Source organism: Podarcis vaucheri (genome assembly GCF_965113315.1).
Source record: "Podarcis vaucheri genome assembly, chromosome: 12".
In the NCBI taxonomy this organism is placed as follows: Eukaryota; Metazoa; Chordata; class Lepidosauria; order Squamata; family Lacertidae; genus Podarcis; species Podarcis vaucheri.
In genome coordinates this window covers 19,409,342-19,432,721 of record NC_138750.1, presented here as the reverse complement: position 1 = coordinate 19,432,721, position 23,380 = coordinate 19,409,342, and the positions used below count along the sequence as shown (strand labels likewise).

At 42.2% G+C, this 23,380-nt stretch overlaps 1 protein-coding gene across 6 annotated transcripts in view; it reads left to right on the top strand.

Annotated features, from left to right (window-relative positions):
• Nucleotides 1–23,380, top strand: part of CNOT10 (CCR4-NOT transcription complex subunit 10) — a 38,544-nt gene that overhangs the window by 11,214 nt on the left and 3,950 nt on the right. Inside the window, exons 1-13 of one of the 6 annotated variants that reach the window (XM_082193387.1) lie at nucleotides 7,053–7,261; nucleotides 10,278–10,372; nucleotides 10,870–11,031; nucleotides 11,386–11,536; nucleotides 12,013–12,155; nucleotides 12,590–12,676; nucleotides 13,341–13,424; nucleotides 14,322–14,439; nucleotides 14,820–14,969; nucleotides 15,842–16,044; nucleotides 17,945–18,066; nucleotides 19,043–19,219; nucleotides 19,666–19,746. In XM_082193387.1, the coding sequence (XP_082049513.1) occupies nucleotides 7,240–7,261; nucleotides 10,278–10,372; nucleotides 10,870–11,031; nucleotides 11,386–11,536; nucleotides 12,013–12,155; nucleotides 12,590–12,676; nucleotides 13,341–13,424; nucleotides 14,322–14,439; nucleotides 14,820–14,969; nucleotides 15,842–16,044; nucleotides 17,945–18,066; nucleotides 19,043–19,219; nucleotides 19,666–19,746 (1,595 nt within the window). In that variant the 5' untranslated portion in view covers nucleotides 7,053–7,239. Of the gene's footprint in view, nucleotides 1–7,052; nucleotides 7,262–7,410; nucleotides 7,490–7,514; nucleotides 7,919–8,267; nucleotides 8,797–10,277; nucleotides 10,373–10,869; nucleotides 11,032–11,385; nucleotides 11,537–12,012; nucleotides 12,156–12,589; nucleotides 12,677–13,340; nucleotides 13,425–14,321; nucleotides 14,440–14,819; nucleotides 14,970–15,841; nucleotides 16,045–17,944; nucleotides 18,067–19,042; nucleotides 19,220–19,665; nucleotides 19,747–23,380 lie in introns of those variants that run through there. The other 5 variants (XM_082193385.1, XM_082193386.1, XM_082193388.1 and 2 more) reach the window with 5 other exon arrangements.

The window sequence follows — 23,380 nt, the reverse complement described above, 5'->3', positions numbered from 1 at the left end:
TATGGGCTGGAGCAGAACAACTTTTATATCCAGGTTTTTCATTACATTTCTGTCCAGTGTTATTCGAGCAATAAACAGCCTGTTTTGTAGGCTTTCAAATAAGGTGAGCAGAAGGGTTTTACACACACACACACACACACACACACACGTGTGCCCCAATACATTACTTCTCATTTTCTATATTTATTTGCTTGCCTCTTCAGCAGCCCCACAAGTACTGAATAAAGTCGCATATTTTCCTACAACATTTCCAGTATTTATTGCTGACATTTCCAGAAGAGTGTTGAAAGCCGATATTATACCAGTGGACAACCTTTTTTGCAGCAAAGAAGCTATAGCTCAGTGGCAGAGCACATATCTTAGATGAAAGTCTCAGATGAATTCCCTGGCATCTCCAGCTAAGACTGGGATTGGGAAAGATATTGTATAAAGCTGTAAAACTATACTGCCAGTCAGTACAGTGGTACCTCGGGTTAAGTACTTAATTCGTTCCGGAGGTCCGTTCTTAACCTGAAACTGTTCTTAACCTGAAGCACCACTTTAGCTAATGGGGCCTCCTGCTGCCGCTGTACCGCCAGAGTACGATTTCCTTTCTCATCCTGAAGCAAAGTTCTTAACCTGAAGCACTATTTCTGGGTTAGCGGAGTCTGTAACCTGAAGCGTATGTAACCTGAAGCATATGTAACCCGAGGTACCACTATATACTACAGTTAGATGGTTCAATATTCTGTGAACCGCCCTGAGGATATAGGGCAGTATATAAAATCAATCAATCAATAGTCTGAATCTCTATATATGGCTGCCTCTTGGCTTACCCAGAGGCTCCTCATTCAAAGCTGTTAACTAATTTAGTAAATTATACACAGGTTCTTGTTTCTGTTTAATAACTAGCACCATGCATTGAGCTCATTAAGTCATCCAAGGAGGACTTGGTTTTCAGCCAGCTCTGCAATATGCTTTGTGTGGTGCCATTTAACCCTGCATTTCTGAGGACTGACTATGCTTGTGGAGATTGATAGGCACAGGCTATCTATTCTGTTGGTGCTATAAATGTATGAGAGAATTCCTGGATGTCAAGATGCAGGGGCAAGCGTTCTTCGGTGAGAAAGCCCTAGCAGAGATTTAAAGTCACAAAACATGAAAGAAAAGAATGGAAACGTAGGCCACTTTAGACCTTTAAAATATACCGTTCCAAGTGAGCACCAAAATGTCCCCTTAAATAGTTTCTTTCCAAACTTTCCCTCTTATCCCAGCATAGGAAAATACGACGTTTGGTAAGCTAAACAATGGTTTACTTACAGACTTTACAAATATAAGATTCATGTGCTTCAGAATAGTTGCACAGGCAGTAAAACACAGCTTCGTTACAAAGTGGTGAAAGTACCTAAATTATTGGTATAGGACAGTGGTTCCTGGAATGCACCCAAGGGGTCCACCGCCCCATTCCTTGCCTCCCTCCAACTAAATTTTTGTCATTTTTGCAAATGATATCACAAATTTTATGGTCTGTTTTAGCGCTGTGTGGTTTTTCAATATATTGGCCAAAATTGGTTTTGAAATCACACCATGATAATGATTTTGACCTGGCAATATGCAGCAATATATCACTCCTTGTGAGGGAGAACAGGGCAGCCGATTTCAATGCACCGCTGATCTCGGCTGATAATGTTGCTGATCTGAGCTGCCTTCCCTCATGCTGAGGGAGACCAGGGTAGCTGAGCACTCTCACTTCAAGGCACCGTGGCAGTACCTTCCCTTGGCACTGAGGCAGAACAGCTTTTCCTCTCCTCCTCCCACCCGTCTGATCTCTGCGGCTGCTTCTTCCCTCATCCCCACACCTGATCTCCAATTTCAGACATTGTGATATATTGCAATACAGTGGTGCCCCGCAAGACGAATGCCTCGCATGACAGAAAACTCGCTAGACGAAAGAGTTTTCCGTTTTGGAGGTGCTTCGCAAAACGAATTTCCTATGGGCTTGCTTCGCAAGACGACAATGTCTTGCGAGTTCCTGCTGGTTTTTTTTCCCTCCCCCCCCCTTTTTCTAAGCCGCTAAGCCGCTTATCAGCTGATCCGATCAGCAGATAAGCCGCTAAAATTCGCTAATCCGTCAATGGGCTTGCTTCGCAAGACGAAAAAACCGCTAGACGAAGAGAATCACAGAACGGATTCTTTTCGTCTTGCGAGGCACCACTGTATTGTGATGTTTAGCTGCTGATACATCACAATGTTGAAAGACAGATATCACTCAGCCCTAGCCTGTTTTTTGGTATACCTAAAATCCTTTGCTTATTAGGGGCTACCCCACATTTTGTTCAAAAAATTGTTTTGCAGAGGTAACTACCATAGAGACCAAATTTTTCAAAAGTAGGGGGTCCATGGATTGGCTTTTGAAAAAGAGGGGGTCCTTAGTAATTATCTAATTGGGAACCACTGGTGTAGGAACTTGAGTGGCTTATGAGGTCCATGCTGTTGAGCTGGAACAACCAGCTCAAACCTCTTCGCACGCTGAGCTTCTCAGGTAAAAAGGAGAGAGGAAACAAATTAAGTAGAAATTGATTACTTAGTTCCATGGAGAGGGGAAGTGGACATAGCTAAGCCTGGCAGGACAGCTTACTCTATAGTATTAACCCCTTCATGTGTTAATTAAACTTAAGCATGTTGTTTATATGCGGAGGGTTATTCCACATACTCCAGCTGAACAACTTTGAAAGTACCACTGAGCATGTGCAGAGAGACCTTTACTCACCACTGGTGATTATTTTGAGACCAAACACATCTGGGATTAAGAGATCACAGGGTTCTGCTGTCTGGAGCTTCAGTATGTCAAGCAAAAGCTCATGAGCAAAATTTAATTGTCCATTATACCAAAACCTAACCCACATTCTACTCTACTGGCATGCACTGACAATTTACCATGCAGAACGTTACCGTGAGGCTTTTTTTACTCCTTGCCCCAGCTTGCAACACTTATAAAATATAACAAGGAATTTCATGATTCAGTTGCCTTGTTTCCATCAGTCCTGACATAAGACATCTTTGGGAAAAGGAAGAGGGAAGCTTATTGGTTGTCTGAATCAGACACAGAGCCCAGGAGAATTGCTTCTTCAAGAGTTATTAGCTGAGCTTTGCTTAAAGCTGCCTTAAACCTTTGCTTAGAGCTGTCTTGTGGTTGACTACTACTCAAATGCTAATTGTGCTTTCTGGCTCATTTGCAACTTGAATGGGTATTATGCCTTTTTTGTGATGGCTAGAATTACCTGCTACTTATGCTCTGAAACAGCACCTGAACTGGCAAACTGGTATCCCAGGCTTCATAGAAAGGGAACCCTGATAAAGTACAGTAAACCAAACAATCTGCTGTCCCTCTCTCTTTGTTCAGGTGGTCTCCTGCCTTCTCTAGTGAAATCTGAAGCACAAAGCTGCTTTCGGGCAACGCGGCTCAGTAGCTCACTTGACTTTACTACCCTTGTCACAGTTAATGGGATTTGTGACATCATCCGATGTTTATTTCTTGACTCCTCTTTCCCGACCCCACCCTTCTGTAATAAACATATATTCAGGAAACCCAGGATCCTGACACCCCAACACCACAGGTCGTCTGAGACAACCTACACATGCCACACACAAATATGTACGAATGAGCCGTTAAAATACAAGTACAGTTAGCTGCATATTTGATATGCAGTGGTGCCCCGCAAGCCGAATGCCTCGCAAGACGGAAAACTCGCTAGACGAAAGAGTTTTCCGTTTTGGAGGTGCTTCGCAAAACGAATCTCCTATGGGCTTGCTTCGCAAGACGAAAATGTCTTGCGAGTTCCTGCGGGTTTTTTTCCTCCCCCCCTTTTTCTAAGCCGCTAAGCCGCTGATCAGCTGATCCGATAAGCCGCTAAAAGCCGCTAATAGCGCTAATCCGTCAATGGGCTTGCTTCGCAAGACGAAAAAACCGCTAGACGAAGAGAATCACAGAACGGATTCTTTTCGTCTTGCGAGGCACCACTGTGTTATGTTCAGCTATAATACTAAAAAGCTTTTATTTACCCGTTGGTTGTTACAATTTAAATGATATGTTAGTTATTTCGCAGTCCGAAGCATGCACCTTGACAAAAAAAGTATTGGAATAAATATGTGAGGAGTAGATCTTACATTTTCAGGATATACAGTACATATAAAACAGAGGCACAGCTCACATGCACACACACCATCCATTTAAAGCATTTGGCTCTTCTCTATGAATCCTGGGAATGATACTTTACTCCTTTCAAAGTTAGAGTTCCCAGCACCTTTAACAAATTACGGTTCCAATTATTATTTGGGGGAAGCCATGTGTGTTAAATGTGCATTAAATGTATGGTTAAATGGGAGAGGCGCTTTGAGAAAGTGAGAGGAAGGATAAGGTGGCAAGCTGAAGAGTGACAGTCACTTTAACACCATGCTGGTTATGCACCTGTCTGTTGAGTATGGAGCTAGGAACCAATAACTAGCATTGCCATTACAGACTGTGTTTGGTGGAACTTATTCCCTCCCCCCAATATATATTACTTTTCACATGGGTGCACCTACATAAACATGGACTATGACTGATAATAATCCATCTGGGAGTGGGAAGAAAGATGAGCTACTTGGGACCCTGTTATAAGTGGTTCTTCATGAAAAGACCTTTGACACACTTCCAGTGTCGGATTGCCAAAACATGTTATGCTCCCACTTTTGTTTCGGCGGCATGGTTTCTATCTTGGAAGTGAATTCTGTGTCTACACATGCAGGATTTATCAGCAGTCACATGGTGTGGGATCTCAACTCTGCAGCAGCCTAGACACCAGTTATTCTGTTAAATTTTATAGACACCATTGGACACAGGGGGTTGGGTTGTTTTTTTTTGCACCTACCCATGTATGTCTTTTAAGACAAGCAGATAAATGCCGTTGGCTACAAATAATGTTCAGATAACATTAACATTCAAATAACATTCAAATTCATACCGATGTTAACATTAAAAACGGTTGTTGCAGTGCATTAAGCTGCAGCACAATGCCACCTAGTGGTAATAGTCTTTAATAAAATGTTGCAAATGTGCAGTTCAATAATTTATTCATGGTTTTGTAAGCCATGAAGATAATATTATCTGAATAAAGCACTGTGTATCAAAAAACCGACTGAATCGTTTCAGTTAAGATTTTGAGTTTGGGGTCTCTGGTAATGTATCCTAGAAGTGTCAGTTCAGATGCAGATTTAACCACAAGTACAGCTGTTTTTGCAGTTACACTGTACACAGTTTTAGTATACAGACAACACACACTGAGACCATCTTGGTGCTGGGGCTCAACCCTGCCTGAAAAGCTATATGCTCTGTTTGGGGTCAGGACTAATACTAATAGTGGGAGGCATCTAAATAAACTGGTGTGCCTGCATAAGGAGCTTAAAGATGAGCTGAGATGTAAGAAGGATGTGTATAAGAAATGGAAGGGGAAATCACAAAGGAGTAGCCAACAGTTGCAGGGTGAATGTGAGGTGGACTAAAGCTCAGAATTAGCTCAGGTTTGCACGAGAGGTTAAAAATAATAAATGTCTCTTTGGCTATGATCAAAACAAGAGGAAGAAAAAGCAAATCCTCTGCCTGGAGAAGATAAAGAAATGCTATTAGATAGAATTGCTCAACACCCACTTTGCCTCTTTCTTCACCCAAAAGGAAAGCAATGCCCAATCTGGTGATAACATAATAAATTGTGTCAATTGGGAGCTGCAGCCCAAGATAGGAAAAGAGGTAGTAAGGGAACAGCTAACTACTTTAAATGAATTCAGATCTCCCAAGGTCTGATGAGCTGCACCCAAGGGTATACTAAAGGAGCTTGCGGATGTAATCTCAGAGCCTATGTCTATAATCTTTGAGAATTCTTGGAGAACAGGTGAGGTCCCTGCAGACTGGAGGCAGACACAATGTCCCCATCTTCAAAAGGGTGGGGGGAGGAGACTCGGGTGACTACCGACCAGTAAGCTTGGCATCGATACCAGGAAAGGTCCTAGAACAGAACTAGAAAAGGATGCTATGATTACTAAAACCCAGCATAACTGGCCTTCACCGGATGTGCTTGGTCTCACTTGTCCTCTTCTGTCCCAGGTAGGGTTCTCACTTGCCACCATTATTCTGGCAAGATACAGGGCAGGGCGGGGCAGTTGGTGGATTTTTTTTTTTAATCCGGTTCTGAAGTGACTTCAAAGCAATCCATAAGGGATCTATTGCAGCCTAACAGGATGGCCCCTCTGGACTTTGCTACGCACGTGCACATACAAATGAAATTTGTAAATTTGTCTATCCAGAGCTTAGATACCCTTTCAAACACATGCAGTTGGAGAGGGTCCCTAACGGGCGGCAACCCTAGCCCAGGCGTGAAGAAGTCAGGCTACGATTGTGTGATTGTTACAGGGGAAGAGAGTGAGCTTTTCACAGGAACTCGGGCCTGCCAATGCGTCCCATCGAATTGGGAGGGACCTCAAGAGTCATCTAGTCCATCCCCTTGCCGTGCAGGAATCCTGCCCACAGCTGTCCAGGGGTGGACTTGAACCACCACCAACCTCCTGGTTGTGACCCACTGCGCCACTGATGGAGTAATGCAGTGTTCCCCAACCTTGGGTCTCCAGCTGTTTTTGGACTACAACTCCCATCATCCCTCGCTAGCAAGACCAGTGGTCAATGATGATGGGAATTGTAGTCCAAAAACAGCTGGAGGCCCAAGGTTGGGGAACACTGATTTAGAGCAAAAGAGAGGCAGGAAGTAGGGCTAAATTCTGGCTCGAATTGCCTAGACACGGCCGCCATATTGACTCTTGCGCGCCCGCAACCAGATGAGTCACCGCCCCTCCTCCTCCCTCCCCGTGGCCCCACCCTCTTACGCTCCTGCCCTCTAGTCTAGGAGACGTCGCAGGCGTGCGTGCGTGCGCCACCAAGCCGCGGCATACGAGAAGACGCCACCGGCCTAGAAAGGCCCTCCCGCCTCACCCGGAAGCGGAGAGAGGAAGAGAGCGAGCGCTGCTCGGCGGAACCTGAGGTGGGGAGTATAAAATAGACTCGCCCCCCCCTTTCCTCCGCTCCTCTTCTTCTAGCCCGGCGGTGCTGTCGCAGGAGGCGGTCGAGTCCACCTGAGACTGCGGGGGTGGAGAGAGAGAAAAGAGAGACAGACACGGCGTCTTTTTTCCTTCCCCGCCTTTTAATAAGCCGCGCGCGAGTCTTGAGCAGCATCCATGGCAGCGGACAAAGGCGGAGGTGAGGACAAAGCAGGCGCGGGCTGCCTCTTCGGGGCTGCCTCGGCTGTTTGCGGGGCTACTTGTTCTTCCTCAGGCGGAGGGGGGGGAAGGGAGAATAACCTCCTTTGGGTGGTCGTGGCGGAATGATCCTCCTTTCAGCCGCGGTTCCTCTTCCCTCATTGGATGGGGCGGGAGGGGCGCCGTGTGTACCTCCGCGCGGTTTTGGAATGTAGGGCCGGCGGGCGGGGTGAGGCGTCGCCTTCTCAGGAGCGGGGGATGCGAGGGGCAGCTTCGCCTAGTGGTCGCTGCCGCCTAGGGAAGAGGCTCAAGTAGCGGCTTATATCCCGCCTCCTCTTCCCCAGCCCACAAGGGGAGTAAACAACAACTAAAACATGAGGGGGCCCAACCTGACAGCTGAGGTTCCTGCATTTGGGGGGGGGGGTTGGACTAGGCGACCCTCTGTGGTTCTGTACTGTTACAGAGGGTCCCTGCTGTGTGGCCTAATGGTTAGAGTGTTGGACTACAGCCTTGGGGGGACAAATGCCTCACTTGGCCACAAAGCTCTCTGGGGTGAGGTTGAAGGCCTAGCCTCCCTCACAGGGGTGCTGAGAGGATGAAATGGAGAGGAGGGGCACCACACGCACCACCACCTTGAGGTCCTTGGAGGGTAAAGGTGGTATGTAAACGAAGTAAATAAAACAGAAATAAATGAAAGAGCTCCTTGTGAGAGGGTGGTGGCAGGTGTGCTTGATTGCATTTATATTCTGCTTTTCTTCCACTGTGGATGTTCAGGGGGCAACTAATAGGGCTTCTCAGGCCCATACTCTGAAAGAACCTGCTGCCGGGGGCTACGCTGCTGCCTCTTCCCAGAGAAGTTGTGTCAGCTGGTGGTCGTCAGCTATTTCTGATACATATATATGTGTGTGTGCGTGTATAAAACATGTTTGTTTTGAACTGCATTGCGTATCGAATTGTGGTTTGTTTTTCGCTTCATACGCTCTTGTGTTTTGTATATATTGTATCGGTAAAAATCTTGTTTACTCGTTTTTAATTATTATCATGAGCTGCTTTGAGCTCAGTGTTGCTGGAAAAGCTGCATGCGGGCATTCAATCAAATCAAAACATGACCTGGGAGTCTCCCTGTACATCCTCTGTGCAGTGCAGCACTCTTATACCTTGGGGGGGGGGCATAATGTAAGGGACACAATGAATTAGCCTGGGCTCCAATGCTGTTTCTCTGGTGGCTAGCCACCTCTCTATCTGAACTGATAAATGTGCCTGAGAATCCTCTGACAGTGCAGTGAGGTCAGTCCCTAGACCCAATTTGAGGACTCAGTTGACGTAGTGACAAGATGCAATAGGTATTCTGGCGGGTGCCATTGTGCCATAATAAAACAAACATTATTTTTTTTAAAAAAACACTAATAACAAAACAGCCTCTGGGAAACCAGTGCAATGGCAACAAAACCAGTGAAATGGCATCAGCAGCATGGGCAATCAAATACTGTATTTTATTTATACCCCAGGTTTCATCACCAAAAGATCCACGGAAAGGTACAATATAGTAAGAAGAGGCTTGGGATTCCAGCTTTTTTCCTGCAGGTGAAAGAGATAGAGCTGCAGATGGAATGGGACTGACCAGTATACAGAAGCAGCTGTTTCAATGATCTATAATAGAGGGAAGAGATCTCAGTGATCACACAGTTCAAACAACTTTCAAAACAATAACATATTGATCTGGCACCTACAGGCTGGCATAGGAGGAATCTAGCCAAGTTTTCTTAAAGCCTGGATAGAACCACTGTTACACCACTGTTTGATATGCAATGTGGTGACACAGAGCAGAGCCTCAGCTGAAGTATGCAAGTAGGTCTCAAATAGGATCTGGGAGGAGGCAGTCCCTTAGCTATTCACGTCCTAAAACTTTTAGGACTGTAAAGGCCAAAACCACGGTTTTGTATTTGAAGCTAATGAAGCTGGTATAATATCAGTATACAAAAATAAAATAAAATTGCTAATATGCTTTCCATCATTTGGAAGTGTCAGAACACTTCAAAGGCAGCCCCATATAGAACACATTGAAGTAATCTAATCTGGTTCTAACCAATGAATATGTAATAGAAGCCAGAATGGCCTTTTCCATCAGAGTTCAGCCTAAACTGGGCAAAAACACTTTAAAGATGAACTTGGATTTTCTTGTGGACTTTGTAAGGGAAGAAATGTCAGACTTCACTTTTTATTAGAACTTTGAGGTCCACAAACTTGAGTCATTTGCAAAATACAGGCTCAGGTGTATGCATGTGTGCTAGGAATTAAGGAGCATGGTGCCTCTTTGCACAGGTCGAAACAAAATAAAAAAATTCCTTCCAGTAGCACCTTAGAGACCAACTAAGTTTGTTATTGGTATGAGTTTTTGTGTGCATGCACACTTCTTCAGAATACAATAACAAACCTAGTTGGTCTCTAAAGTGGTACTGGAAGGAATTTTTTTATTTTTTGACTACAGCAGACCAACACGGCTACCTACCTGTAACTAGATCTTTGCACATGCTTACTCCAGAAATTTGTGATCCCTACAAGAACCAAGCTGACAAGTGCTTTCACTTAGGGAAAACCAAGAGTGTATTTCTAAGTTTTCATTTTTAGCTGTCTATTGCAAATAGCTTTTTAGTTGTTTCGGCTGTTGATGTGTTGGGAGTTCGATATACTTCCCAGCTTAACTGCAAATCACCCAGACATCTCCCAGCAAATCTGATCTACATTCCACCAAACCCTTCTGTAAGGTCCCAAGCAAGCCGCACTATTTACCCAAATACTGAAGTTTCTCATTGACTTATTTATTTCAACCTGCTGTTCTTAATGACATATACCTGAACCTTTAAAAGCAAGGATTCAAAATTACAGAATTCAGTATTCTCTCAGAAAAAATATGCTTGGAGCACAAGCAAGAAGAACACGATATGATTTAAGCTTTTCTTAGAATGGTTTGAAACTATGCTTGGAGTTAGCTGTTGTTTGAAACACTTGTGTTGCAGATCAGGGAGCAGAAAAACATGAAGCAGCAGGCACATCATCTGGGATTACTGATCAAGAGAAGGAGCTCTCAAACAGTGCTCTGCAAGCATTCATGGTAAGGCAATTCTTGAGAGAGCAAATATGTATGTCATACACATGTAGTGTGATAGCTAGTTTTTGGAAGCACAGCGTTTCCCATAGCAAGCAAAATGTGGAGCTGGTATGATTTTGAAGAGCAGCTTATTTCACATCATAGGCACTGCTTCTTGTAAAGAATAAATTCAGACATCCCAAAAGGTAATAGAATACCTCCAGCCTTTAGTCTGATGTTTTTGCAGCGGAAATGCAATTGGATAGATCTTTCCACACTAGCAATCCTTTTAATATTTTGGTTTCTCCATAGTTCAGGCAAATATTTCCCACCGAGGTAGGAAAAGGAGAAGGGCGAAGGGATTGCACACATGACTTGTTCCAGATTGGAAAATGTGACATCTGCCTGTGCTCCTCTGTCAATTGGAAGCAGTGTTTTGGAATTCTAAGTTGGGTTTTGATTTTTAAAATGTGTTTTTAAATTTTTTAAAAACATTGCCTTTTCAACTGTGATCCTTGCAGGCTGGCAACTATGAAGCTTGTCTACAACACCTTAGCTGCTTGCAAGAAATTAACAAGGATGATTACAAAATAGTTTTGAACATGGCAGTAGCAGAGTTCTGTAAAAGTAATCAGACGACAACTGACAACTTGAAACAAACACTTAATCAGTTGAAAAACCAGGTATTGCTTGCTTGTTTGTTGTTTCTGCCCTCTTTTTTGTAAAGGGTTCCTTGTGATTTGCACAAATATTTCTCCTCCCTCCATAATCCTGCAAAAAGTCATTTCCAAAAGGCAATGGAATCTTGAAGACCAAAGTAGATACTGCAGGAAGTTCTTTCTGTTCTTATTTCTGTTTGTAAGTAAACTGTCTTCTTGTATTTGGTACACTCTGGGATGCTTTGGGAAATGGCAATAGCAAGTTACATTTTCACATAGACCAGTCTGTAGCACATACTGATTTAACATTGCTTTTTTTTATTTGGTCATAAATGAAGGAGTGGGTTAAAAAAAGGGGGCTGTGTTTTTATCCCCCAGGTTCATTCAGCTGTTGAGGAAATGGATGGATTAGATGATGTTGAAAACAGCATGCTTTACTACAATCAAGCTGTTATTTTGTACCATCTTCGACAGTATACTGAAGCAATAATAGTTGGAGAGAAGCTTTATCAATTCATAGAACCTTTTGGTAAGTTGACAAAGGTAAAAGGCTCCTGTTCCTAGTCTCTCCTACCTCAGATTTCATGCAACTTTTGCTTGATAAAGCTAATTTGTATTCATTATATTTAAAATTACATATCTAGTCAAGAAAATAGTTCAAAACCAATTGAACATATTTTTCTCTTATGCATATAACAATAGTATAATCACAGGAGCAAATATGTAGCTGCCTGTGTTCAGATACCTCTTCATATGCACAACTTCAGAAGTTTGCAGAAGCTGTTGTCTAATTATGTGCACTTGTATGACTAGCTTTAAACTGAAAGCATTAACAAAGTCAGTATTTAAACCAGAAAAGTATTGTGGTGGTTGGTTTTCATAAGTAATCCTTAATGTAAGTGTGAAAATCACCTGCATTTGGGACAGAAGTTTAGTATCCTCTTGAACTAGTTTTAGCAAACACTATTGAGGAAAGGACTAAATGTTTGTTATTTTGTCTTCTAGAGGAGAGATTTGCCCAGGCAGTGTGCTTCCTGCTTGTAGACTTATACCTGCTGACTTGCCAAGCTGAAAAAGCCTTGCATCTGCTTGCTGTATTGGAAAAAATGATTTTACAAGGTGGCAACAACAAAAATGGGAAAAATGAGGTAGGTCTAGGAGAATATAGAGGAAATGTAGTAATTTAAGAATGCTTGTCAAGCTAAACATTAATTGGCCTTTTGAAACGATGGTGGAATTTAATATAGTTCGGATTTAGTACTGTTCACATTAATAAATAAAGTTACTTTTAACAGCATAGGAATCCTTTATTTTAGCCAAACTGCTTTCTGGTGGCCTCTTAACAATTGGGGTTATGTTTTATTTTATTTTCACACAGGTGTTGCTTTTGAGAGTCACACCTGCCATCTCATGTGCTTTTCTCTGTGACTGTTTTTGTGGCAATGGCTTCATTAGGTTGATTAGGGTTGGAGGGCTACTCCTTCATGAGATGCTTCAGGAATTATGAAGTATGCGTCATGTAACACCCACAATCATCTGCTTTAAAATCTGACAATTGTTTCATCTCTCAATTTGTGACCAGACAGGTAATAACACTAGCAAAGAAGCTTCCAATCACAAAGCTGAAAGTGGAACCCTGACAGAAGCTGCTAAGTCTAAAATACATCAGGTAAGACTAAATATAGAAATATATATTTCGATTGCACAGTCATTCCAGTGTATATAACTGTAAGAGTAGCTTTGTTGTGTACTGGCCTGTGTTAGATACAGCTCACAGCAACTATTTTCTTCTGGCAAGCATTGTGCTCAATCTAGTCACTCTGATCGTGGAAATAGTTGCTGTCCTTTGTTATCAATATCCATTTGCGGGTCAGTTCACAGCAAGTTTCTCTGCATAATTATGTACCCAGAAGGTATTATTACATGGACAAAATAGGCAGCCACCTAGATGTGTGAATTAGTCTTTAGTTTCAATATTTCAAATTGTTACCCCTATTTTGCAAGCATATAATACAGTTCTAACCTTTTGCTTTGTATATCCTTTATGAATGAAATATACTAAAGTGTAGTATGGATTTTCAGATGACCCTTAAACAATGTTGGTGTGCTATTTTAATTACCAATTTAATTTAGTACACAATTCGTCAACTGTGTTAAGCCTTCAAATTATCTTCAAATATTCGATTTTGAACATAAACATGTTTTAACCTTTATTCAGCAAATTGTGTAATCATGGCATGTCACTGTATATTGTTCCCCAAATACAATAATTAATTTTTGAGTAGCTGTCGTAGTTTTATTTCAGTTTCATGAGATCGCTTATTCATTAACAGTATAAGGTGCGAGCCTATATTCAGATGAAGTCTCTGAAAGCATGCAAGAGGGAGATAAAGTCCGTTATGAACACCGCTGGAAATGTAAGTAACCATAACTGTTGGTTTAAGTCACATGTTTGTATTTTTAAAGAAATCATTCATCATAGCATTTGATGGACAGATTGTACTGTGGAAGGGAGAAATTGAAAATAAAGCTTCTCTTTTAGGATTTGAGAAAAATGGACATAGTTGGGACTTCTTGAGTCCCAACCTGATTCTAGATTGTTAATGATAGAAATATTCATCTAGTTTATACGTCTGCGATAGGACTTGGCAGTTTAAGATAGCTTTCTAGGTGATGATTGATTTTGTGGATTCTAATGTTTCATTTAAACATTTGAACTTCTACTCGGTTGGGTTTTAGCAGCAGAATAAGAGTTCTAAAAGTCCCCCCCCCATCACATTTCTTCAAAGAGGTCAGTGCCCCCAATACTTCCCTCCCAGTTCTTCCATTACTACCAGCCAAAAGGGGGGCGGGGCACCAATACAGTACTGGTCTCCTGGTGGCATTGTCACTGCTGCTTAGCAGGGCAGAGCAACAACAAGGTTGGGTGGTATGAGTAAACCAATGAGAACACCTGATTGGCTCAGCCGGTCCCCCTTCCCTTTCCGCCTCCCTGCCTTGCACCCATAGTGGTGCTGCTTGGGGGACATGACCTTGCCGCTGTCTCTCCCCACTGGCTGCTCTTGCTTCCAGCTTCACTTCCCTGCACTTCTGAATGCCTTTGGAGTAAGTTTCTCTTTTGTAGCTATTTTTCTTAAGCAGCCTCTCAATTTTATGACCCCCCTGCTTGGACTGGTAAATGATGGCTTTCTGGCTGATGGATGTGCAGTCACTTCTGAGCCTGCTGTTTCTCTCATGTAGATAACTGGAGTATCCAACCACACTAAATTTCTCCTTCAAAGTACGAGTAACCATGGATATTGTTCTCTTTACAGTCTGCTCCTTCTCTCTTTCTGAAAAGCAATTTTGAGTATTTAAGAGGCAATTATCGGAAAGCAGTAAAGCTGCTGAACAGCTCAAACATCGCAGAACATCCGGGATTTATGAAAACAGGTACCTTAAACTTATTATGTTTGCAAAAACAGGGCTTCATTTCACATTTTAATTCCCTTTCCTTGAATTGGTGTAAAATGCTTGTGTGGACAGGAGTATCTCTAGTAGATTTCTTCCTATATACATAAAAATGTAAGGCTGTCATCACACAGCCCCCATTGGAAAATTTGCATGAACTAATAGGAGGGGAGCAAAAGAGAATGCGGGTTTTAAAATGGCATTTTTGAACAACAGAGGTTTCAATAAAGCAGGAATGGAAGGATACAAAGGAGCTGTGAGGAAATGAGGGCATTGGCGAGCAAAACGAGCAGGGCAGTCCCTGTGGGCCTTTAAAAAGAAATCAAAATCCAGAATTTCATTTATTTATTTATTTTTCTTAGGTGAATGCTTACGGTGCATGTTCTGGAATAACCTTGGGTGCATCCATTTTGCTATGGGGAAACACAACTTGGGAATTTTCTATTTCAAAAAGGCCTTGCAGGAGAATGACAATGCCTGTGCACAGCTTGGAACAGGTGGCTCCGACACAGGTAAGGTAGACTAGTAATAAAACATGCTGCAGCGATAGCAAATTGTATTTTTATGGACCTATAATATAAGCATGAAATGGCTCCCTCCCACAATTGAAATACATCAGTATAGAAAAACTACTTAATATGTGACTTCTTAATATGTAGAGTTGTATTTTCCAACCTATTTTTCCAGCTAGACCACACAATGCAAAAAGTAGAGCCTCAGTTCTTCCAAATGTTTAAATAGTAATCAACTTAGTGCATCACCTAAATTTATAAAGGAGGTAGCCAGACTTTATATGTATTTTAAGTACCAGATAGACTCCTTACAAGAACTTCATGAGAAGGAAAGTGGAGAGAGCGCATTCATTGGCCTCACCTCTCTCATATCTCTGGTGGTCATGCTACTGTTGCACATGCAAGCTGCTCTCTAACGTTTTGAGCCCTTGTCTAAAGTTCTACCTCCAGCAGCCCTGCTTACCATAAGCAAATAACTGAGAGATGCAAAGCTAGTATGTATGGAGTGCACAAGATATATTGGGTTCCTTGAATTGGAAAATTGTCATGGCATGAAGAATTGACCACATTACTGCAGCCTTAACTCAAATAAAAACGAGGGTTTTTGGGGGGAGGGGGGAGAATTTGACTTGGTCTTAAGTGACAGGATTCAGATCCCTACTTTCACTACGAAGTAATTTGTGCGTCCAAGTCACTCGTTAAAATATGATTATCTATGTCATGAAGAGGTTAGTGGCCGTGGTAAAGCAGTGATTATATTCTAGTTTTGGTTAGCTCCAGTGTGACTTGTCTTTGGATACAGGTTAATTTAACCTATTCCTTTTCCAGCAGTGTCCTTTTTGCACTTAATGTTATCTGATTCTTTTTCACAGGTAAAAAGTTCTCAGGACGACCAATGTGCACCTTGTTGACTAACAAGCGTTATGAGTTGCTGTATAACTGCGGCATTCAGCTCTTGCACATTGGGAGACCGCTAGCTGCTTTTGAATGCCTGATAGAAGCTGTCCAAGTTTATCATTCGAACCCTCGTCTCTGGCTAAGGATAGCCGAATGCTGTATAGCTGCCAATAAAGGAGTAAGATGAACCCCACAGATTATTTTTTTCCTAATCAGAAATAGTTTAATAGCACATACATACAAAAATGCAGTTCTGGGAGTTTAATGTTTTTTTAACCCTGCAGTCCTTTGTTACGTTCACAGTATTGTCAGCTGCTTCAATATCTTTGTGAAACAACTTGAAAATCCTAGTGAGGAGCCAGGCCATTAAATACTCTGGGAAACTATTAAAGAGAGTTATCGCCATTTTCTTCAGATTGTTGAAAGGAGCCGTTTTTTATTATAGGAAAACAACTGTACTTCTGTTTTGTTTCTTGTGAGCCTCCTTGGTTGATTTGCATCATCTGCATATTTCAGTTTTCTGGTTTTAGAAACAGCTTCTGTGTTGTGTTGTGTTGTGTTGTGTTGTGTTGTGTTGTGTTGTGTTGTGTTGTGTTGTATGGTGTGCTAGGCTTGGTTTGGACATAATTCTGGACAACTGCTTACCATTACATTCATGAGCAGCAGCAGAGTTTAGTATCACATGGTTCTCTCTTCCCCATGAAGAGATTATAAGCATCTACTTTTAAGCTGACCAGAGTTACTCTTTACATCCAAACTATGGGAATGATGGTTTGCTAACATGCAAGGATCATGGGCTAAGGTTTGGTATGTTTGAACAAACCATATTTTAACCTAGTTTGAGTTTCCAAAACTTAGTTTAAATGCAGAAGTGTAAGCATTTAATATTGCAGCAGTGGTGGAAGAGAGGGAAGTGGAAAGCTCACGAGCCAGCTTGCGCTCACAACACTGAAACGTAGTTTAACATGATGCCGGAAAAGGATGTTGGTGTTAATGCCTAATTAGGTGGGTGTTTAAATCAGAGTGGTTGAATTTGGTCGGTAAGCTAGCAATCAATCCTGGAATAATCTTTGTATTATTCAGGTTTAGATTCTGTGTCTGCAGAGTTGGCTTTCTGAAAGTTGCAGCCTGACCTAAATTGGTTCACATCTACCACCATACAGTAGCAAATAATAATTAACACCCCCCCCCCCCGTTCTTAACACTTTTGGTTTTGAGAGATGAAGTGTTGTTCATGCTTCATCTTTGAAATGTATCACGAGGTTAGGGAGAAACAGGAGTGCCCTTGCCATATCCTCCAGCTGAAAGCTTGTGAGCGTAATAGTGGTGTGCTGTTGTTTTCTCTGCTCTGGTTTCTGTTGGCTGCCTGCTTTCATTCAGCAAGCATAGAACTAAAACAAATCACAGGCTCCCTCCCATGGCCGGCTCATGGGGAAGGTGGAGATCAAAACTGATGGACCCTGATTAAGGTGGGACCCCAAAAATATGTTGAAACTAAAAGTGGCTAGCTGGTGTATATCATATTTCCACTTAAGTTAATATAGTGTTTCAGACCCGTTAAAAACAAATGTTTTCTAATAACGCAATGGAAACCATTCAGCATGCTCAAAAGAGCCTGGTAGAATGATGGCGATATAGGAATACAACTTAACACCTTGAGTTGAATCAGGCTGGTGGTGCAAGTGCAAACAAAGAGTTTTATGGGCTTTTATCTTTTTCTTTAAAAAGAGACTTAGATTTCCAGGCAGCAAAGGACATTGTTTGCTCTTCCTGGGACCATGTTAAATTGGGTTGGAACTGATTGCTTTTAATGCCAGCGTAGATTCCTGCAATGAATTCCTGAGTTGAGGTCTGACCTTGGTATTGGCAATCTTTTTTGTGGGTGTAGTCTGCATGTAAACTGGCTTGTAATAAGTATAATTGACATTGCGACTGTGCCTAGAAAAATGGGAATATAATGCAGAGTATAAAGATGCTATGGAAAGAAGGAACATAATACTGAATAGCAGCAGCTAGAGAAAATGCCAGCCTTTATCTAATAAATATTCCTCTTGATGCCTTAAATGTTTGTTCCCTAGAGTTCAGAACAAGAAACAAAAGGACTTCCAAGCAAAAAGGGCATTGTACAGTCCATTGTAGGTCAAGGATATCATCGTAAAATAGTACTGGCATCCCAGTCTGTACAGAACATTGTTTATAAGTAAGTTATGCAATTTAACGTTGCTGTTATCTGAAAGGGAAGTTGCTGGTTGGCTGAAAACATTTCCAAAGTGCCCTTTCTTGGTGCTATTCTTTTATTTCTTTAAGTATTAATTTTCAGCCAATCATGTGAATGGAAATGCTTTGCGTTGCAACATTTACAAGGCTGCTTTGTATATGAGAAAAGTTATGTTGGCTGGCCCTCTTTGCATGTCACAGTAAACCGCGGTTAATGATTTCCCATGAATACGCAGGTCCCTCCCACTTTGCTCCTGTAGGGTGAGTGAGAGCAACAAACAGCAATCCCTGTGTTTTGTCCAAACGGGGGATTGTGATTGAACACTATTGTGTTTTGTTGCTTCCACTTGTGCAGCATGGGTGAAGCAGGAGCAATCTGTATGCTCATTGGAAACCATGAACTATGGTTTGCTGTAGTGTGCAAATGCTGTGCGCTATGCCTCAAATTTGAGTTCCTCTTGCTTACGGAACACACTTCTTTATAATTGGCTATGTGGCATGAAGTGGAACCTAGACAGGGAATCTAGTCAGATGGGTTTAGTAAACACTTTAGCACAATTTGTATAGCTTTGTTCTCCAAGGGTGCAGAAAAAGCAAAATTACTACTTTGCTAGGTTATGGGATTTAAGGGACCATCTTCTTAAATTTAGTGGTAATAATCCTGTACACCTGTACTGTACTGTAAACCTTCAAAAAACGAGCTTGATGCTTTTTTTCTTGACTTTAAATCATCTGGGAGTTTATTTACACAGGATTCTTGAAACTTCTCTAAGACATAATTGTGTTTATTTCTTTATAATATAGTTTATTCAGAAACAACTTAAAACAGGAATACAGTATTTCGTGTAAAACCAAAGCTGCTGTAGATTAAGAAAAAGATGTTGACTTCCTGACTCAAAATCCTTGCCTATATTAATATAGTACAAAGAGCATCAATATACTTTTTTCCTGTTTTCAAGCGATGGCCAGTCTTCAGCTATTCCTGTAGCTAGTATGGAGTTTGCAGCAATTTGTCTAAGAAATGCCTTGCTGCTGCTTCCTGAAGACCAGCAGGAGCCAAAGCAGGAAAATGGATCTAAAATTGGCAACCAGTTGGGAGGGAATAATGAGAACAGCGAGAACAATGAAGCTTGCAGGTGAGTGCTGCGTCAGATGTTTCTATTGCTTGCTTCACTAAGTGTCTTGCCCACCACTCTAAAAAGAAATTTTGTGGCTGCTAACAGAGTTAGGATAATTGAATACAGAGAAAAATGGGGGTAGTGAAAAGTGGTTTCAAAACAAATGTGTTGCACCGTAAATAAAATCTAGCAAACCTAAGGTGTTGCTGAAGGTGTTGTAACTATGCTATTACTCTTCCTTTTTTTGTATGTTTCTATTGGTGTGTATTCCAGATATTTGCTCCCCCCCCCCCCAGATATTAGCCTTTTTTTTCCCTGGAGGCCCTCAACAGCAGCCCCTTTCCTGTTCCTCTTTTTTCCTAAGGCCTAAGCAAAAGTTACTGGTTGTTAACCTTCCAAGCCTCTCATAATTTCACATCTCTCAAGCTGTTAACATTGCTACTCACTCTCTGTCTTTGTTTCAGTAGCAAAAGCCACGAAGGAGACAAATTTGTTCCTGCTCCACCATCTTCTCCACTGAAGAAGCAAGAACTGGAAAATTTAAGGTAGGTCCTAAGATTTCTGGATGTGCTGCCAGACAACGCAGTTACAGTATTCAGTGGGCTTCGTTTCTGAAAGAAAGCAATCTAAGTTTGCTTTCTCTAATGTAAGAGAAATCTCGAGAACAAATTATTTTAGTGACATTTTATATGAACATATGCTAATGATACCTTAATGGAGGTTCTATACTGAATTTTGACCCTTTGTACAGATTCTTGGCTCCACATGCATCCACCATAAAAGTTTTTTCATGTAGCTATTATAAAGCAGTAAGTTGATGTGGGCAGCCTCATCCTAACTTCATGCTGTGGGAAAGAGGGGGAAGTCTGGGGTGGCCCCCACTATGGACTCTGGCCCGCCAGTATGTGACCTCTCAACAGATAATCCCACTCTAATGAAAAAAGCTCAGAAGAAGAAAACTTGCCCACCCTTGCAGTAAGTTGTGTCACCTCGTAGAAGTTGGACAGTGCTAATTAAATTTAAACTAATTATAATTGGGAGAAATGTCCTTTTTTTCTAGCATGTTCCTACAATGCAAAACAACAACAACAAACCTATAGTTACGTGAAACATACTCAATAAGCACACAAGACATAACCGGCTGTACTTTTTGGTAATTTTTGGTTTGGCACCCCTCTAGACGTTTCACCTAGAGCAGAAAAACAGGTTAGCCCACCCCACCCCCCGTAGTTACAGCTCTGCTTAAACATTAGTAATTGTGAGTTACTATGAATGGCATTAAAACAAGTTTTACTCAAGAGTAGGCCTATTGAAATTAGTGAGCCTAGCATAGATGTGTTCATTAATTTTAGTGGGCCCCTCTAAGTGAAACTTAACTGAATGCCACCCCACAATCCCGCAAGTGGAAGGTTTTGGTGTAAAGGAAGTATACAGTGCCAAGGCTGTGAAAACAATCTCACATTTGACATTTCTTGTGCTGTAAAGGAAAGAAAATAATCTTTCACAATCCACTGTTGTTCTCAATTGATGAAACTTGACAGCCTGTCAAGAAAATCCTGTCATTATAACAAAAATGATTTTACTCCTACCAGAAAGGGGGGGGGCGGGGGGGGAAGTATGACAGGAGGGAAGAGAAACATTGATTTTAGCTTCTGTAAGGCTAGCTCCAGATAGTTAGGCTCCCTCCGTTTTTTCTTTATATCTCTCTATTTTTAATCTTCTGCACAAGATGACTGAGAATAGAAGTGTGTTGTTGTTTCATGGGAAATAATAATTTTATCACTCATGCAGGCTATCCATGCCCTTGGCTACTGAGGGATGGAGCTTTGGCAGAAAGGAGTTTTATCTGAACGTGACTTGTGAACCAAATTTTACCTTCAGTTGATGTTGTCAGCATGTTAAAAATTCTATACAGAGTGGTTGTCATGGCCATACATCAAAAACCTGTAATGGCAGAGTAGCAGTCCCAGTGTTAATGGATTCTCTTGTTCCATATCTTTGAACCCAGCTTAGTGGCTCACCTGTCTGTCCGATACTTCTCCTAGTCTCTGTCCTCAGCAAGTGTCCTTGGAGGGGTAGCTGGTAGTAAACTCCTGCAAATTGTTTCACCTGGTCTCATCCTGTGTAAGCAGCATTGCTTGCAAATCATATATTATTATTAGTCATTACTTACACCTGGGAGTTGTTTTGAGCTTCTCCAGTATTTTGAAAGCACATTTGTTTCGGGTAGGGAATATATGGTCATGAAAAGTGTTTCAGATTAGGGCTGTAATCCAAAAGTACCTCTTTAAAGGTAAAGGGACCCCTGACCGTTAAGTCCAGTTACGGACGACTCTGGGGTTGTGGCGCTCGTCTTGCTTTACTGGCTGAGGGAGCTGACGTTTATCCACAAACAGTTTTTCCGGGTCATGTGGTCAGCATGACTAAGCCGCTTTTGGTGAACCAGAGCAGCACACGTAAACGCCGTTTACCTTCCCGCCGGAGCAGTACCTACTTATCTACTTGCACTTTGACGTGCTTTCGAACTGCTAGGTTGGCAGGAGCAGGGACCGAGCAATGGGAGCTCACCCCGTTGCAAGGATTCGAATCGCCGACCTTCTGATCGGCAAGCCCTAGGCTCTGTGATTTAGACCACAGTGCCACCTGCATCCCAAGTACCCCTTTAGGCACCTGCAAAGTTTTGATGCATAGTAAAGAGTGCCAATTCTTTGCTTTATGTCTTTCACAGCTGACAGTCATGCTGAAGTATATCAACTGTAAAGATTCCCTTGCTGGAAAAGTTTCTCTTAATCCTAGTACACTGGGCTTTCTTAAGTCTCTCCCTTTCTCCTGCAATCACTGCCCCTGTGGCAACCATTCCTTGTGCTTTATTGGGGACTACTTCCAAATTTCTAGAGTTCATAGTCTCTGCCCAACTGCGTGTGGAATTATAGAAAACACTGTAGAACTGCAAAGGCTGTAGAACTGTGAATTTAAGGAGTTCAGGTCACATTGAAGTATTAAAACATTTTGCCCCTTTGGTTTTGATCCTGGTAATTGCCGGAAAAGAATACTTCTAAGGAAAATTGCAGTTTGGTTTCAAAGCTTTATGATGAAACTTTCCCCCTCCCCCTGCCAAGTCACTTCAAATTCACAACTAAACTAAATTCACTTTCAGTCTTGTGCAGAAAATTGTCAGCTTGGGGGTGCCATTCATTTGTTTTAGGTACCTGCTGCATTTAAAGTTGTACCACAGTAAAACAAGTGTTACTTCTTAGTGATCGATTACATTGATAACTTTCATGTGGTGCAAGCTTAATTCATTGTCTAGTCTGTGGAGATGTGCCACAGTTTGGTTTGGCGTTGCATTATATCCCGACTCAGGCTCATGGTTTGTGTCCAGCTCCAAACCAGCAGTAAGCAAAAACCAACTTGTGACAAGCATGAGCCCAGGTTCAGATGTAACATGAACACATGACTTGGTTACTGGTAGTGCTGCAGCAGCAGGAGAGGGGGAGAGGAAAAGAGACTACTCACAGTAGTGTGAATGGATTTCAGAATGTTTGTAGACATCAAAGCCTTGCTTATATACTGGGAAATGTGGGCATGATCTCTTTTGCATCAATTAGCTACGAGCCTTTACAGCCAGCTTGGTTAAGAAGCAGCGCTTCCCCCTATAGTGGCAGTGTTACTTGACTGCCCTTGATAGGCAGCACCACCCTAACAGTTGCAACTGCAAATGGATTTTTTAAAAGCAAAATAAGATTTTGGGCTTGAAAGGATGCCTGCTTTCCTTGGCAAGCTTTTCCCCCTGTGTGTTGGGATTTGATGTGACATCTGGGCATGGAACAGAGGAAATGGGGAGGAAGCAGCAGAGCGATTTCTTACCCTGCTTGTGTGTAATTAAAGGGCATGCCTCCTGGGACACAGGCATAAAGGAACCCCAGGCCCTGCCATGAATTAACATGGCTTACTGCTGAACCAAAAGTGGGCTTGACAGTTGCCAGAAGGCTGCAGCCGTAATAGCCCACCTACTGGCTAGAGAGTTTAATGGACTCCTCTTGCAGCTCCCAAACACCAGATCTGTCCGAGATGATCCACTCACTCCTCTTTTCTGCCATGTAACAGGGTTGGATCTGTTCTTGTAGCAAGGCAAGCCAAGCCGCCTCCTGCCCTGAAGCCAGGAGAGCCTGCCTTGAA